Below are 18,337 nucleotides of genomic sequence, written 5' to 3'. Positions count from 1 at the left end.
AAAGGATCCCCCGCCCTCCTCTGGGGTCTTCAGAGGGTAGTGCTGTCAGATGTTTTACAGGACTGGCGTGCATCATCTGTTAATGTCTTAATAAGGTCCCAAGAAGCACAAGGTGTTGTAACAACAATAACATGGCACCAGCCAGCTGGACATCAAGCAGCCTTTTACAAAGCACACTTGATCCGTTTGGCACAAGGGCCACTAACATTGGCTGTCAACAGCAGATTAAGTTCCTGTGGGAGAGGGGGAGGTCGAGACCCTGAAACATCCATGAAGACATTTGCTGGGAATGACGTGTCACACTGAAAAGTCAGTGGGCAGACGTGTGTGTCGTGTTACCTGCTAAAAAAGATATGAATCTTCATCATCCAAATAAAAGTTTTTGCTTTCAGATATGATGCAAAATTGATTCATGGTGAAAAAACAAAACAGAACAAATGAAGGCAATGAATAGGACAGACCAACTGCTCTTTTAAACTCCAACAGTCTACATAGCTTTCCTAATTTACATTCATATATTTTTCTCTGTCACAATGAAAACATGAGTCAAAATCATTATTAAATATATTTAATAGAAAAACACAGGAAATATGAACAACCATATTGAAAAAAAGGATCCATTACAGTATTCCACAAGCAGAATATTTTGACTGTTTCAATGCAGTGGGGGCTCCCAGTGAATTCCAAAACTGGAATCTCAACCCATGCTCAAGGTCATGGTTGGCAGTGCCAATAATAGTTGACTGTGGCCACATCCCAAGAGCACCACTTTGTATCCTGTTATCTTTGGACACTCTGATTGAAAGGAGTCTCCTGTGGGCCACAGAAAGTGAAAACCCCTGTGCCGCTGCACGTGTTCTTTAAGTTGGAGATTCAAAAGCATCTTAAACCACGCCACCTCTTTAGGTTAGTGGTCTGGTTCCAAGTGAAACAACAGCTGAGTATAAAGAGAAGAGATATATGAGGAAAATTAAGCCTGTGACAGAACGATGACAGAAACTCTGTTAAGCTGAACTCAGTGGAATCACAGCCCATCATTCCTAGATGACTCCTCACAGCACCAGCCTGTCCTCCCCTCCCTCCTGGATGATCTGACCGATAGACTCCCGGTTCTTTGCCCTTATAAAGCACTGCCTCTTGCACTCCATCAGCTGCTCTAGGTCACGCCACATCTTCACCTGCTCCATGTTGGCGCTGTGGCTCTCCCTCACCGTCTTCTGTTCCTCTCGCAACTTCTGGAGACCACACGTGAAAAGAGATATTGGTGAAAAATACCCAGCGCAGACTCCGTTTGCTCAAAATTAAATGAACCCCAACATGATCACATTTGTGCCAACCTGGTGCAAACAAAAGTATGTTAAATCTGTCTCATTATGACATTCTACTGTCCTCTGTAGACCTGAGATAAAAACAACTGGCATTTATTCAAAGACAGAATTCAGATTTGATGCCATATATGTTAATATAACCTCAACTCTGCAAACTAGATGCATATTTATGGCATTTCTAGAGAATTCTATAAAGAATTTGCTTGCACTTTTATAGAGTAATACATATAATTTATTGTTTGGTTTTGTGTCCTGATGTGAATGTTCAGGTGTATTCCTTACTATGCATTACGGTACTTTACTTCCAAAGCAAACTCTGTGAAACCACCTTGGCTAACCTGTGTGTCCTCAGATCTTGTTCTTGACAGAATAAAGGAATATTTCCAAGTATTGACCCGTCCTAGAATCTGCTGGGTCAACACTCGCTCAGCACACTTTTCTCACCTTGCCAAGTAACTCCTGTTCGGAAATATTCTTCATGTACACTTCCCTACAGTGAACAAGAGGAAGATTAGTAACATGTGTGCAACAGCCATTTCTCAAGCTGATTTCACCCCATGTATTAAAAATAAAGGTGTGTCATCACAACAGCAAGGAAACAGTGGCAGTAGATTAACTGGCTTTAGTGTAACGAGAGCCTGCTGAAATAAAAAAGGCCATTCATCTCGCAAGCAGCTGGCTGGCCTGGCTCAGCAGGCTCACCTCATGGCTTTCTTCTTCTCTTGCGGATCAGGAGACACGTAGGCCTTCATCTCCTCAGCTGCCCTCTGTATTTGCATCTCAAGGATCTGCCGAGGACAGAGAGGCACAGATCCGAGTTTACAGTTTGTCCCAGTGGGTGCTTGTGGGGGCAGGTGGCTTACAAAATGCTGCAACATTGTATGCACTCATGTTTCTAATTTGGCTTAAAAACAGCGATAACAGTGCACAGTCTCTGGTCCTGCTTTAAGTAACTACTGTATCTTTTCAAAATACTTGCCTGTGACATGGTGTTGATATGATGGTATCGGTTTTCCTTCTGTGCCATCTCATCCCTCAGTGCTTTCACCTCCTGTGATTTAAAGAGAGGATGGGCGTTCTTATATAACCATGCTAAAGATCAAACATGTACTAACACACGGGGAAAAAAAGCACGTAAAATTCACCTAAACTGCTGTGCATATGAAACCCTTGCACTATAATAATTATACCTGCTCCAGTTTTGATCTGTTGCTCTCCAAACCAGCAGCACAGCTTTCATACTGTGCCTTCTTTTCTTCATACTCTTGGCCTAACTCCTATGAAGAATCCGAGCAGGACACACCGGAACAGAAAAGCAAATCCATTACTAGACAGTCAGAACTGAGACAAATGCACTATTATCAACACTCGTGTCCCGCTCACAGCACTGTTTAATGTCAACAAAAGATCCCAGCTGTAGTTTTAGCACTTTAACTTCTTACAGAGTCTATTTATGTCTTCCCGTTGCAGCTCTTCATTAACAGACGTGACCCATTGAGATGTAAGAGCAATTCTGGGCACACATGTAGGAAAATTAAATTCTCTGCTCTAGCTCAGGGATGCAGGATGCTTTCCCATTATACATTGATTTATGGATCATGCAAATTACTCCTAATGGACCTTGTCCATGGTAGCACAATATAAAAGTGAACTTCTACTTGTTCGCAGAAACAGAATTAGGACTCGCCGAAGTTATTTTGGAGCATGAATTACCCACTCTTTCTGAAAGTTATACTCTGTAATGAAAAATCCGTACCAAATTCTTGCCAGGATCCTTTTTCTGACAGGCTGGGTGTTAAACAGGGATGCTGCTTTGTCATGTGAGCTGAAGGCCCTTGTTTCGGTGTGGTCTTTGGCACATCAAACTGTCTTTACAAACACCGTTTGATGTGCCGTGAGGTTTTTTTGAAGTTCTCGTTTATTAATTCAGATGATGCTCACCTGACTCTGCTGTCTCAGTGACCTCAGTTCTTTAATAATTGGTGCTAGCGCAGACTTCTTCTCCACTATCATTGAGTTTAGCTTCTTCACCTTCAAAAAACACAAGATAACGGCACACACTGCATTAACAATAAAAACAAAACACAAAAAAGGAGTCCTACAATAATCACACACACACATGTACTTTTGTATGCATTCACAGACTTAAGAGTAAACAGCAGGTAATACGACTGTGACTAATGATGAAGTTAGACAGCATTGTCAACCAGATCAACATTTGGAGAAAGTGCCTATAGCGTGTGTGTGTAAGTAGGTAAGTATTGATTGAAACATTCCAGATTTCAGTTTTATGGGTTTGAAATGCCATTTTAAAATTTTAGTGTAACAGCGTCCTTTCAGCATGGATCCAGGTATATTTGATATCATCATTAACAAGCAATCTTACAGTCTGCAGAAGTACACACGCTACCGAATTCATAAAAAAGTCACAACTGATGTCCTGGGCTTCCACACAAAAGGATGATGATGGAAGTTATGAACTAGTATTCTTGTTGTAACTTCCCATTACTGATAACAATAAAATCAAACTTTCAGCTTTAATTAAATATCCCGAGCATCAACACAGAGGTTATTATTTGCTAACTTGTGCTGAATTTTCACTTGGCTGTAGTTATTTTAGACTTTCATAAACTCCCTAAAGGCCAAACTCCAGGGAAAGTGCAGATAAATAAATGGTGGCTAAATGAATAGTTCAAATCATGGACTGTGTGTGTGCGCATGCTGGTTCACTGTCCAGCTCAAGACAGGATCATAAATTTCACCCTTTCCCTGCTGTGGGAAAACAAAATGTGGGCGGTAAAAGAAGAAGAAAAAAAAGTCTATTACAAATTACAGTGAGCCTGTATCCACAATACAAGGGCCCTAAAACTGAATCAGCTAAATGGGCTTCAATCAATTAAACTGCAACACTGGTGCTTTTCTTTTCAGTGGCATATCATATTCTCCTACACACACAGACACACATGTACACAGACACACATTGTTAAAGTTAAAGTTATGCTTTAACTGACAACACTGGAGACAATCATGTCATTTAAGTTCACTTTATCATCAATGCTAACAGTATTTGTTGGCACATGTGCAATAAGCCTTTTACGCCTATGGTAGACACTGCATGCTTATCGGGGTTCTGTCTGTAACTGTGTTGGCTACGTCCGAATGAAGATGTGAAGAACATTAAATTGGACATGCTCTGCTTTTCCTTATTTTCTGTCATAAATACAATGTTCCAATAGTGATTGCTCATACGCTCTTAGCAAGATGGCTAAAAGTTCAAATAATGAGGTACAAGTAACCCATGTCAATCAAAAGCTCAGAGTGCAGACTGCTTTAAACATTCAGTTGTTTCTTCTCCTGGCTTTATATGAACTCACTGAGAACAGACTAAATAATCGATAATCAGTATGTATCTATAGTAACTACTAAGCCTACAGTAAGTCAAAAAGCACTTCAGATTTAAAAAAACCCCCCAAAAAGTATAGTCACCATTTCAGACATGTCATCCAGAGTGCGGCCCTTCTTCTCATCTAGCTCACTCTTGATGGCAGAAACCCTCTCCAGCTCTTCCTGAGTATCACTGTACCCAGAGATACCCTTCTCAGCCTCCACGGCTTGCTTTAAAACACAGCACAAATAGTCAGATATTGTTTTTTTTAATGATTAGGAATATTGTCTTTGATTTCAGACATACCACCTAAATTCCCCAATAATTGGGATTCTGCATAAAATGCAAATTAATACAGAACGCAGCAATCTGAAAATCTCATAAACCCATATTTTATTCACAATACAACCAAGAAAACATACCAGCTGTTTAAACTGAAACATTTCACCATTTCAGGAACCAATCGTGTTACTGTCAACAGGTCAATAAATGATTGGGTATAAAAAGAGCATCAAATTGAAAAAAGGCTAATATATTTCTTAAAATGTTCTCACATTAAACATTTGATAGGTTTTAATACTCCATTTTGAATAAAATGTGGGTTTATGAGATTTGCAAGCCACTGCATTCTGTTTTCATTTACAATTTATACATTTCATGGAATTGGGGCTGAATATTGCTCCACGTAAAATTAACATTAACAGGGTGTCTGTCATTTGATCTCTGAAATGCATAAGGAGGTATGATGCTTTAAAAAAAACGTCCATTGCTTTATCAAATCCTTGTGTGGGATGCAGACAGAGGAAGAGCAGCAGATGGAACCGTCAGAAATAGTAGCTCAGCCTGCGTCAGAGAGCCCATCAACAAGTCAGGTGCTGGGACCACACAAAGGTGTGAAGCCCTTTCTAGGAAACTTCTACCACTTCACTGTTAGCAGAGAGTATGTGAATGGGAGGATCAAGTGAAAACAACACATTTGGACTGACAGTATGACGAAGGGGGAGGAGGTGGGGCGGTTATTGTATGAATATGACAGTTCAGAGAGGACAGCAGGAGCAGTTAGGAAGATTTCTCTGGTCCAGGTCCAAATACTAAATATTAAATTATTACTGAAGGGTGTCTTTAATGAGACTTCCCTCACAATAGCATCACAATAGTCTTCACAAAGTAACATAAAGTTGTGAATCCCAGTCCTTCCTCTGCTTTATTGTAAATAAATGAATGATTCTGCTTCTCTCACATGAAATTCAAAATCAGGAATTACCAGTTTCTGCTGGACAGCATCATGTCTCTGCTTGAGAATCTCCTCTGTGCGCTGCACGACTCCATAATCTGCTTTCAGCTCAGCGATTTCCTGGCGTTTCTTCTTGTATACTGTTCCCTTGCTGCGGAGTTTCGCCACTAATCGTTTCATCTTAGAAGAACAATGAAACAGAATTCGGCATTAGTCACAAATGCGAAGGAACACATTATGGACATGCCTGTAAGTCCTGGATAAACACATTTTGGGCAGATTGTTATTGCTTTTGGGTTTTTTGGTGGTGCAGTAATTAATACTGGAATTAAAACCAGCTGACAGATTGCATTATTGCGTTATTTGCGTGTTCTCCTAGTGGCTGCATGGGTTCTCTCCAGGTACTCCGGCCTACTCCCACAGTCCAAAGACATGCTTGTTTGTTTAATTAGTGAATCTGAATTAGCTGTAGCTGTGAACAAGATCATTTAGGCTACGTTCACACTGCAGGCGAAAGCGCATCAAATCCGATTTTTTTGACCCTATGCGACACATATCCGATCATGGTATGACAGTGTGAACGGCACAAATCCGATATTTTCAAATCCGATCTGGGTCACTTTCGTATGTGGTACTGAATCCGATACATATCCGATGTTTCAGAAAGCGACTGCTGTTTGAACGGTCAAGTCGCATTAAATACATTTTTTACGTCACTGACAGACGCCAATTATCAGCACAGGAGAAGATAAGAACACTTTTATTTGTAGTGCGAACGAGCAGACAAAAAAAAAAAAATCGGATTTGATCAAAAAATCGGATTTGAGCATTAAGACCTGCAGTGTGAACGTAGCCTTAGTGTTACTCAAAGGTTGCATGAAAATACCCAGCAGCTATATTTTCAATATGTCCACTATGCCTCCTCTACACATGCCCAAACCATCCCCGCCTTACCTCTCTGACTGTCTCCAAACAACTCAACCTGACTGTACCTCTGATGTGTTCATTTCTAGTACTTCCCTCGCTTCCATCAAAGATTTTAGTATCAACTCTGGCACTTACAGCTCTGCCTCCTGTCTTTTTTCCAGTGCCACCATCTGCTAACATTAAATCATAGCAGGTGTCAATGCCGTCTTGTAAACCTTCCCTTTCACTCTCACTGCTATCCTAATGTCAAATGTCACCTCTGATACTCGTCCCCAGCCGCCCTGCCTGCACTCTCCTTCACCTCTCTTGTGAGCTGCTGCTCCCAGATATTTGAAGTCAACTAACTTTACTACCTCTACTTGCTACTTCACCTTTCCACCTGCCTCCCTCTCGAGTACACGTATCCATTCTGTCTTACTACTACCGACTTTTAGTCCTCTTTTCTCTAGATCATACCTCCAGGAAAGAAGACAAATTCCTTGTTTTCTTTCCTCACCAATTCATCTGGTAACTCTTCGCTACTTTTGTTGAGCCAGAGTTCAGGCAGGATTTGAGCTTGTCTCTGGCTCAACATTCTTCCTTCTTCAGCTTCCACCATTTAATCTTTGCCTCTGGCTTCACTTGCTTCTTCTTCTTAATGTGATCCTACAGACTCAGATTCTCCCTGGACCCCACCTTGCAGTATCCAAACTCTTTCATATTGTACCTTCTGCATAGAATATAGGCCATCTGCATGCACCTACCTCCACTCATTTACATCACCTCTTAAAGTATGTGAACACCACAGCTTTACCATTTGTCTCTCTGCATTTCTATCCTTAATACCATCCATGCCCAACACCACCTCCTCACCTCTGTCCTTCATCTACGTGTCCACTGAAGTCTCCTCCAAACACCACTCTCTCCCCTCTCTGCCACTTCCTTTCCCTTTTCTACCTAATATTCAATTTGTTGGACACACACACACACACACACACACACTGACAACATTCATCATCACCCCTTCAATTTCAAGCTTCAAGCTCATCATCCTATCTGATACTCTCTTCACCTCCACAACACTATTCACTTACTCTTCACGCAAGCTCACCCCTGCTCATTTCTCTACATATCTACATTATGGGAGAACAGCTTGAGTATATCTCTAATGCTTCTGACCTTGTTTCCCTGTAAGTAGTCTCCTGCACAATATATCCACCTTCCTTTTTTCCCCATCATGTCAATCATCTCTCTCCCTCTACCAATCATAATCCCTACATTTCAGGTCCCTATTCACACCCCCACACTCGTGCCTTTCCTTCCCTTACTACCTCCGAACACGCTTCCCCGGCCAACAGTAACACAGTTTCCACTGGCACACTGCTGGCCAACAGTACTGGAGGTGGTTGTTGTTGACCTGGGACCCGACCAATCCGATATAGAAGTCTCACTCTTGATGACCTGCGTGTTTGATTTGGCAAAGAATTTACGTCACCTGCACTTCCTGATGCAACCCTCCCCATTTATCTAATGTAAATATTGATTATAGGTCCTTCAAAATACCAAGACACATACATTTTGATATTATTGATGGTTCTGTGAAGCACATTAAAACCTGCTGTAACAAAGAAAGTGTAAAGTTGATATGGAAACTGCAATGAAAGAGGCCTAAACACAGTTTATATTTGGAGGCATGGTGTCCGGCACAGCTGTGATACTATGAAAGGCTACAGGAGAAGACAATGGCTTGAGCCAGGGGAGGGAAGGGATTAGAGAACAGCAGCGGCTGCAATGAGGAGGCCTGGAGGCCATGCTATGATCTGAAAGAGTCACCCGATCCTTTGAGATTCACAGCCAGCTATGTGCAGCAAACAGCTTCATCTGACAGAATAACTGCTTTAAGTGGATGCTCACTTACTCCCCACCCCAAATGTCTGCTGGGACACACTGAAACTCCTCCACAATGAAGAGCAGCTATAAATGAACACGGACACAGAAGAACAGCCCCAGAAATCACAGAATGTGCTTCATGCGGATCAATGTGTGTGTGTTTGTGCGCACATTTATTCTTTGTGTATTTTGGAACGTCAAGGGCAGACGTGACCGCAAGAGGAATTAACACAGCAGAATTATACTGCATAGTGTTCCTGACACTGTATCCCCAAAACAACTGCTGTTAAAATGGACGGTGGCTCATTCAGCAGTACACCCACACACATGCAGACCAGTTAACAAAACCCTCAACCGTGCAGCGTATGCTCCAAATAACTGCACGTGGGACAAACAGCAGGAAATCAAAATAAATCCACATTATTTCAAGTTTTTAAAAAAAGCGTTAGTCGGATTTGTGACTGAAGTAAGACTAAATTTAACCAGAGTGACGAGGATGCTGGTTAAAATGGTTTCTTGTTACTTTCCAACCAATGACGAACAGATGTCGTCATCCCCCCTCAGAGAGACCCTGCAGTTGGTGGGCGGCATGTGATGACACGTAATGGTCAGAATGGAAAATACCTCTGGTAAAGTGATCATCTCCACTGCGGCTGATAGCCCGAAACTACAGGAGGAGTCTGATAAGCCGCGTTTGACAAAACATTTTCCATTCACTTCATTCATGTGTCGTCTCAAGGGCCTCTTTGTTTCTACAAACAGCTCTCTAATTTCAGTTAAAGAGTCTCAAATTGATTGTAATACATTGTCATGACTAATGTAAAATATAATAGTGTGCCTCATACTTCACTGTTTCTAACTATATTTTGTGGTGGAGAGTTTGTGTCTATTTTTTGTGTAACCAAACATGTCCATTTGTCACATTTGTTTAAAATAATGATGCAATATAATAACGTATTTTACTATTAATGTAGTTAATAGTTACATACAAACTCACATTTTCCACATCAGCAACTTAATGCATTCCTTTGCCAACACAGTTCATGCAGCTTGTTCTGTGGTTCAAAAGGCTGCCATATAAAATGTGTTCCCTCAGCTGAGAATCTGCATCACTCTAACAGTACGCTCCCAGGAAAAGAATTTGCAAAAGTGCCGCGTTTCCATTTTACATTAAATGGAAACTCTGCTGTGAGGTCTGTTGTGTTTTCATCCTCTTTACCACTAACATAATGTCAATGCAGAGCTGTTCTGGCTTTGGTGCCTTTTGGGGAACAGGTTTTGGGGCTCATTACTACATGCTTTTACTGGTTGTACTAACAATTTTGGGATGAAAATCACAGTGTACAAAATCTTTTTTTGTTTTTGTTTTTAGGGATCATGGATCCAACTTTGGGCCCAGCAATATTGCTGCGCTGTGCTGGTGTCAGCTTTAGGAAACCATGGAAACTGATTCTAGAAAATTGAGCTCTGATGGTCCCAGCGCAGCTCCCATTCATTAGGATCTCTCTGCTCTTTCAGAGCAGTCACTGTCAGCTCTGTAACTTTAAATTTAGTCTACTGGCCAGCTGAGAAGTGATTGCTCAAGTCTTTTTTGATTCAAGCGCCAGATTTTGTTTAAGTTTATTCTATGTTAAGTTCACTTCAACTGATCGGCATGAGTAAACCATATCACGTGTCTGAAAGGACAAGGAGTACATCTTGTCATGGGATATAAATAGAGAGCAAAGTCTCTATACCCAAAGACTGCTCAAGGTTTTTTTGTCCAGCTGACTTGAATTAGGAGACTGATTACACTAAAGATTAAGAAAAAGGCCAACTTTCAGGAAGTTTGTCCAGTACAATCCTTGTTCTGGACATTCTCTCTTTTGTGTTCTATTTATGACTGTGCATGGGAATGTGGGGGAGAGCAGGGAAAAGGGATAAGTAACATTAGACAGTGAGCCTGTCTGTGTTTGGATAAGAACAAAAATAGCCTCTTGTGTTTTCTGTGGATTGCAAATCTTCTAGCACTTTCTTTGATAAAGCTGGAGATGATAGCGGTGTCCTGTTTCTAAAAACTCATTTTTTGTGGAGCCCCAAAAAAAAAAAAAAAAAAAAAAAAACCACACACGCACACACACAAAAATCCCCAGCAAATATTGCAGTGAGTGTGTGAACCGGCAGTGTACCTCATCACCACGAATGACCTCTTCCCCATCTGAGCCTTGTGTCTGGTTTGTCCTCTGCCTCAGCTCCCTCTCTGCCGCAGCCAGCTCCTCCCTTGCTTCCTGAAGCTCCTCTGCCTTTGACTCCTTCCTTCGAGCGATGATGGAGGCCTACAAGGGTCAGGTTATAGATGTATACAAACACGATAAATCCATGGAAAATATGAGAAAATGAAAGAGCTGGAAAAAAAAAACAACATTTTTCCTATGACACACACTGAGAACAGAATAAAGATCACTAGTGCTCAGTCGTTGACCTTTCAAATGAAAAATATCTTAACCTATTTAGGAACAGATGGACAAAGGGATGAATGATTGTACAATATACATCTTAAGAATTTGAGTTTTCTGAAATAAACACAGGGTCACAGTAAGATGTTTTGCATTCAGGCCTATCCTTTGGTCTATTTGCATGTTCTACGCACACTTATGCAAGCTCCATTTGCTCAGCAATCAATCTTTCCTCCAACTCTGTTATGAATATAATTCTGTAGTCCCTTTTGTGGATTCTGAAAGGTCTCTGTTCCATAAACATCCAAAATTTCCAGTTTGTATGGTGTGTGTACTATACTGGTGCAGACATGCCCCTTTTATCATACCACAAATTGCACATCCTGGATTCCTCACCTCGTGGCTCTTACCATAGATGTGAGCAGAAGAAGCAATTAACAAAATGAGACATTGTTCCCTAAGAGCCTCATTTTAAAGTAATTAAATATGATGTTTGGCACAACTGTATCAAAATTTGTTTGGTTATTGCTCGGCTACAACTTTATATTATGATCTCAGAAGTAACAGTGTTCTTAACATGAATTACATTAAGGTTCCTTTTAACCTGTGGGAAAAAAAATGTAGCTGATTAAAGAGTCAAAACTAGACAGAACAATGAAAGATGACTGAAAGAATGAACACAGTCAGCACCTGTTGTCTGTAAAGGGAGAGTTTGTCATCCATGGGGTCATATCTCATCATCCTCTTCTCAATCAGCTGGTTTATCTGAGAATCTGCTTCTTTAATCTGTGAAAGAGGAAATTAAAGGACATTTAGAATCTTGAAGGTACACAAGCATAATACCAAACCCTGGTCCTCCAGACCTTGTCCTCCAGCTCCTGGAGATCAGCCTGGCCCATCGCAGGCTCTGATGCCACCTTCTGCAGGAACTGCACGGTACGCCTCATGCCCTCCAGCTCCTTGGGAAGCTTCTCAGAGACCATGTAGGAGTTGATCTTGATCTCCTCTTCGAGTCGCTTCATTAAGCCTGAAAGAGACCAATCTTTTCTTTAAGCGATTTTAAACCTCTTTCAGGCATTCAGTGCCTAATATCAAAAATATATGGTAAAACAACTATTCTGCCAAAATGTTATTGTAGAAAGACAAGCGCTTATTAAATGTATACTAAACATCAGCAGCCCCATTTAGTGTTCCTAAAAAATTTGTAGCGCTTCTGATTATTGACTTTAATTGTGCAGGTCCATCTCTGTCTGCACCGCAGTCGTTTTAGAAACTGCAAATGTGTAAATCTCTCATTTGGCTAAAGACGCCAACAGCAGATGAGAACAAAAGGCGACAATTTCACCATCAGATAAGCTCTATTAGAGCACTTCAAAGATCAGCATAATCAGAGGGTCTCAGCAGATGAAAGCCCGTTAGCAGAGAGACACCAGCATCACACTGTTGTGACCTTGAATCCACCCATCCAGCTGTATGCATGGAGCAGGGACATGGCTACTCACTCTCTGGATTAGCATCTGCTGCAGCTTGTCGCAAATCCTTCAACTGCTGCTCTGATCTCAGCAGCCTCTGCTCAGCCTGAAACAGCTGAACACACAAAAACAGTCACAGATACAGGCACTGTCAGGAAATCAGAGCACTATTTTCATATGAAATCATCTTCCTGTTTTCTGCATTGATGTGCCAGTTTTCAGTCTATAAAATATCTAGAAACAATGAAAGTGAAAATAAAAAGAAGACTTTAACATGTGTTAGTCAGCCTGAGGCAGCAGTCGTGGATGTGTTTGATACCAATGAGACTGCGCCAACTGTTTGCAATGCTGTATCGCATTTTTTTGCTGTTGTACACTTCTTATGTTAAATGCTAAAATCTGACAAATGCAAAAATAGAAAACTCACTCAGCAAAGTAAGTCCTTCTAGAATCTAGTTTTGCCACCTGGCAGTCACACTGCAAATCCTCTGAGCACCAATTTGGCCAGTTATTTTACAGCATTAAACTACAGACATTAGACTCATTTTATATCATTTGTTGCATGCAGCTCACTGTGTGACCAGTGAAACTCCTCTTTTTTGTCAGTGTACAGAAGACAGAAATCTGTCACCTCAACTAAAAAAAAGGGCTTAAATTGTAGAAATAATTGTCTAAAATTACAGTAAAATTTCTGGTAGCTCATTGCCCAGAATATGCTGCATTTATAATTACTTGTTAATTCACAGAAAATATCCTTGTTCTGTTTTGTCATTGCCGTTTCTCTATTAGTTAATGACATTGGTGTATTATGAATGGTCATGGGTGAGGGCTACATCAGCAGGAAAAGCTGTAAAACTTACAAACAAGCACAAAATTTATGCCCTCCTTTACAGTGTTCAAAGCCAGCCAGTGGGCCAGACTGGACTCTTTGGTGGGCTGATTCTGTGTGACAACGCTCACTAAACACTAACAAAAATAGTCACAGACAGATAATTATTATAGAATCAACAGCCAAAAGTGATAAAAAGGTGCTTACAAAGGTTGCCCAAAATGGCCCAAGATAAGGTTTCTAAAAGCTTTTTCCCAAGAAATTATATTTCTACAATCATTGTTGTTCTTACAGAATTCCTACACAGATTTCAGTTCAGTTTCTTTCTTGTGATGTATCAGCCAAAACTAAACTGAAATGAAAACAAAAAACTAAAACAAACAATAAAAACTCTGTGAGCAGAAAACTCCACATTAAATCCAAACCCAGATTGTGCCAGACACAGTTTTGTTTTTTTAAACTCCATTGAGCAAGAAAGGAGAAGCAAAAGACAGTGAGAAAAGGCAGTGTGCATAACGGCCCACAAACTTGTTTAACTTGACTGTCATGACTTGCTAAAATATACTGTGATGAACAAAAGCGCTGATAAATGACACAAGTAATCCCAAGTATTTACCTGATTCTTTTGCTCTTGCTTCTGTTGAGTCAGCGCCTCCTCCCTCTCCTTCTCCACCCGCAGCTGCCTGGCCTGCTCCAGCATCCGCTGATGGTTAGACACCGACTCCACCTAGTGGAAAGAAAACACCATTCAGTGCTGCGGCAGTCATCGGAGGGTCAGCAAAAATAACTGCGGCCCTCTGACAGAGTCAGGTTTCACCTTTTAACAGGGCCTGTAAGTAAGACCTAGAAATTCAGCACCTCATTACTTCTAGCCTTGTTAAGCAGCCTTGCAGCCTGTCACATCCCTGTCAGGTTTATTAGAGGAGCTGATAATATATGTTTGAGGTCATGTTTTCATTCCACAGTCAATTCTAAAGCCTTCCAAGCATTGCAGGAGTGCCGCAGCCTCCCAGAGCAGTCTGCCTTACCCTCTTCTTCAGCCTCTCCACACGTTTGATGAGCTGGTCTTTCTCTTCCTCCATGGCACTAATGTCCTGTTATTGCAGAAAAGATGAATTAATGTCATGAATGTCAGTTAAGCTTATGAAAAAGTTCTACTGTCATTTATTACACAACAAATATAAATTGAAATCAATATGTGAGTTTCATACTGACGAAAGATTATAATCAGTAACTTCTAACAAGCAGTGTAGTAGTAGTAGTAAAGAGTAGTAAAAAGTAGTAAAGAGTAAAGCGCGACTACAGTGTGAAAAAGTGTTTGCACCCTTCCTGATTTTCTAGTGTTTTGCATAATTATCACACTTACATGTTTCAGGTCAAACACATTTTAACATTAGACAAAAATAACCAGAATAAATAGAAAATGCAGTTTTTAAAGGATGATTTCATTGATTAAGGGAGAAAAGTTTTTCAGACCTACCTGGTCCTGTGTGGAAAACTAATTACCGCTCATGTTAAATCAAGAATTAACTCTGATAAACGACATTTTTGGAAAACAGAACCGGTGTGATGGCTGGAGCAGGCACAAATATCTTAAAAAACAACACAAAAGGAACACCCTAACCCTAACCCCAAAAAGAAAAAAGGCTGATGTCACATTTAAAAATAATAATAATTAAAAAAAAAAAAAAAAGGTACATTATGCCAACAGTAAAACCTGGAGGTGGTATTGTGATGGTTTGGGATGTTTTGCTGCCTCTGAACCTGGAAGTCTCGCAGTAGTAAATGGAAGCATGAATTCTGCCGTCTACCAAAGCATCACAAAGGAGAATGACGGCCATTTGTTCGTGACCTCAAGCTGAAGTGCTCTTGGATTTGCAGGAGGACAATAATCCAAATCACACCAGCAAGTCCACCTCTGAATGGCTTAAGAAAAAATAATAATAACTTTGAAGCGGCTTAGTCAAAGACCTGACCTGAACCCAATTGAGATGCCTTGAAAAGGAAGTTCATGGTCAAAAACCCACCAGTTTCGCTGTGTTACAACAATTCTGCAAAGATGAGTGGGCCAAAATTCCTCCACAGCGCTGCAGACTCACTGCCAGTTGTCGCAAACACTTGATTGCAGTTGTTGCTGCCAAGGGTGGCCCAACCAGTTATTAGGCTTAGGGGGAATAGCTTTTTCACACAGGGCCATCCAGGTTTGGATTTTTTCCCCCTTAATAATAAACACCTTCATTTAGAAACTGCATTTTGCATTTACGTGTGTTATCTTTGTCTAATACTTAAATTTATTTGATGATCTGAAATATTTAAGTGTGACAAACATACAAAAAAAAAAAAGAAAAAAAATCAGGAAGGTAGCAAACACTTTTTCACACCACTGTATTTGTTACCCTTCTTATTTCTGCTGTGGAGAAGCCTGAAGTCCTCAGCTGCTCACACTCCTTATGATAAGTCTTAAATCCTTCCACCAGCTCTTCATACTGTCAACACACATTATTTACCTTTTTATTAAAATAGCAGTTCCAGTAATCCAGGAGGTGTATGTATCTTTAATATGCTGACAAACCTGGTGATAAGTGTCATTGATGATATCATCCTGCAGAAAATCTGCAGGCACCTCGAGCTTAACAAGAAAACGAGCCAAGTAAGTCCTCTTCTTCAGCTCAGGGACTCTCTGCAGCAGCCAGTGGAGGATTGGGTGAATCACAGGTTTGCTGCCAGTCACCAGACCCTGTCTGAAGCTGCTTCTGCAGGGAGGGATGAAGGAGGAGAGCTGATTCAAACTGCAGAAGGTGAATGGTAAAACATGGAAGATCCACTGCTGCGTTTCACTGGTAGTGAGGTGATTACAAGATTTAAGGTACTTTATTTATGTGAATTCACTGTAAACAGTGAAAACTAAGGAAAAGGTGAAAAAAAATGAGAGCTCTATGAATGATGTGCATGTTGAGTTTAATTTTATCAATTAATTTAATTTGATTTATACAGTGCTAGTTCACAGCAACCATCATTTTATGGTGTTTTGTACCATAAGCTAACAACCCTACGATATTAAAGAGAAAAACAGAACAGCCCCACAGTCCTCTGTGAGCAAGCACTTAGTGACAGCAAGAAGAAAGAACTCCCTTTTAACAGGAAAGGATCTCTGGCAGAACCAGGCTAAGTGAGGTCAGCAATGTGCCAGAACTGGCTGAAGGGTGAGTGGAAACAAAATAAAGAGTATAGAGAAACAAGGGCAAAATACAAACAATTGGTCTTTTATACTTTAAGATTTTTCACAGGGCCCATTTATCAAAAGCCAAAACATCCTGTGTTTACACATTTTTGAATCGTCATTGTGGGCCATATGCCCAGTACATATGGGCATGTCCCAGTCTTGAAAGGTATTGGAGGAACATACTTCAAACCCTGTCTGCAATTCTTGAACACTTCTTCTGGCCAGACAGAGTCCACTCTCAATGGCTGAGAGACCTTATGTCCTGTTTAAGCCTGGAAAAGATCAGTTACTCACTTAGCAATACCAACAAAACGTTCCACCAGAGGTGGGGACCCTTCCTGAAATTATTTGCAAGAGACACTTGAATAGTGGAAAGAGATGAAAGAGATGCTCAGTGCACCGTGATGGTTCAGGATCACCTGATTCAGCCGTGACTATACAAGCTTTAGCAATAAATAAAATTTGAAGCCTAATCTACAAAGTCAAGAAGGTGTCCGTCTCCCAGAATTACCCTGAAACTATTTTATGTTATAGATGTTGAATTTAAAAAAAAAAAAAAAAAACTAACTAACAAAACACTTTGAGTGAAACAAGAAATAGCGTACAACGACAATTTGACAACATTATAAACATCAGAATTAGATAAGGGGAAATTTAGCTGAAAGTGCCTGCATATACTTACACGTCAGAGAGGTTACCAGGAGGTTTGTATTTCAGCATCCCCAACAGAGCACATATTCTCTTCACAGTCTGTTCAGGCATTTCTTCACGGATGTCTATGGCTTGCTATAATAATAAACATCAGTGAGAGTCTCACGTTATTTCTATGAACACCACACATAATCACTCGGTGTTAACCCTGAAACAAGTGTAATGAACTTTAGCGTCTAGTGTTGGTAAAGATTTCTGATAAAAGTATCGGTTCACCTTTGGGTCGATTTCAGCCAGAACATCGTTCAAAATCTGCAACAGCTGCATCGGTTCAAGTGAGTCAAACGTGATGAGATTGAAGTTCTTCTTGAATGGTTCCCTGTTCAGCTGTTCGACGATGAATTTCAACTGTTCGCTCATCTTGGAAAAGTGTGATTTGATGCACTTAGTGGCTCTTCTTTGCTTGATTAGCCAGCTAACGCTAACGTAACTACGCTTTCTGTCGTCGACTAAGATAGCTTAGCTCGCAAACCCGTAAAATAATTATTTAAAATCTTGCTGGTTGCGCTGGGAAGTCACTATTCAGAAATTATAACAACAATTGCAAAATCGTCTTACACAAGTTTTAAGCAGCTAATTAATTAGCAGAAGGAAAGGCAACGGTTACTGTGGAAACCATAAAGACGGCGTCACTGATTGGTTGCTAACCGGAAGTCGCTCTTACGGTCCGTCCGTTCAAGAGTTGTGTTCAGCTAATCCAAAATATAGTTTTGGTTCAACTGACAAAACAGTGGCGGTATAAAAGTATTCTACAATCACTGGTCAGAGGAGTAAATGAAGAAAGCCTCAGTCTAGTGTCATTCACGATCGAAATATATGAGCGCAATGCCATATATAAACCCTTTGCCTGAGGTGAACATATCAAATAAGTTCAATTCTCCAAGCTAAAGTGAATAAAAACGCAATTTTCTTGAATATGTAGTG

General features: G+C 40.6%; 1 protein-coding gene across 1 annotated transcript; it reads right to left on the bottom strand.

Moving 5' to 3' along the window:
- Positions 1 to 557: 557 nt before the first annotated feature.
- On the bottom strand, positions 558 to 18,049 carry ift81 (intraflagellar transport 81 homolog). The gene is made up of 18 exons (XM_085424835.1): positions 17,630 to 18,049; positions 17,385 to 17,488; positions 16,052 to 16,232; positions 15,876 to 15,965; positions 14,508 to 14,573; positions 14,096 to 14,206; positions 12,681 to 12,765; positions 12,042 to 12,205; positions 11,869 to 11,964; positions 10,912 to 11,058; positions 5,978 to 6,127; positions 4,815 to 4,943; positions 3,270 to 3,359; positions 2,519 to 2,605; positions 2,308 to 2,379; positions 2,031 to 2,116; positions 1,773 to 1,818; positions 558 to 1,235 (listed from the first exon to the last, which is right to left on the bottom strand). The coding sequence occupies exons 1-18, from the start codon at positions 17,771 to 17,773 to the stop codon at positions 1,053 to 1,055; spliced, it is 2,031 nt and encodes a 676-aa protein (XP_085280961.1). The 5' UTR covers positions 17,774 to 18,049; the 3' UTR covers positions 558 to 1,052.
- Positions 18,050 to 18,337: the final 288 nt, after the last annotated feature.

The sequence above is a fragment of the Rhamphochromis longiceps genome, linkage group LG12 (assembly GCF_057381845.1).
Source record: "Rhamphochromis longiceps isolate RC_006_pf linkage group LG12, R_longiceps_female_GT1.1, whole genome shotgun sequence".
Classification (NCBI taxonomy): domain Eukaryota; kingdom Metazoa; phylum Chordata; class Actinopteri; order Cichliformes; family Cichlidae; genus Rhamphochromis; species Rhamphochromis longiceps.
This window is presented reverse-complemented; position numbering and strand designations above follow the sequence as displayed.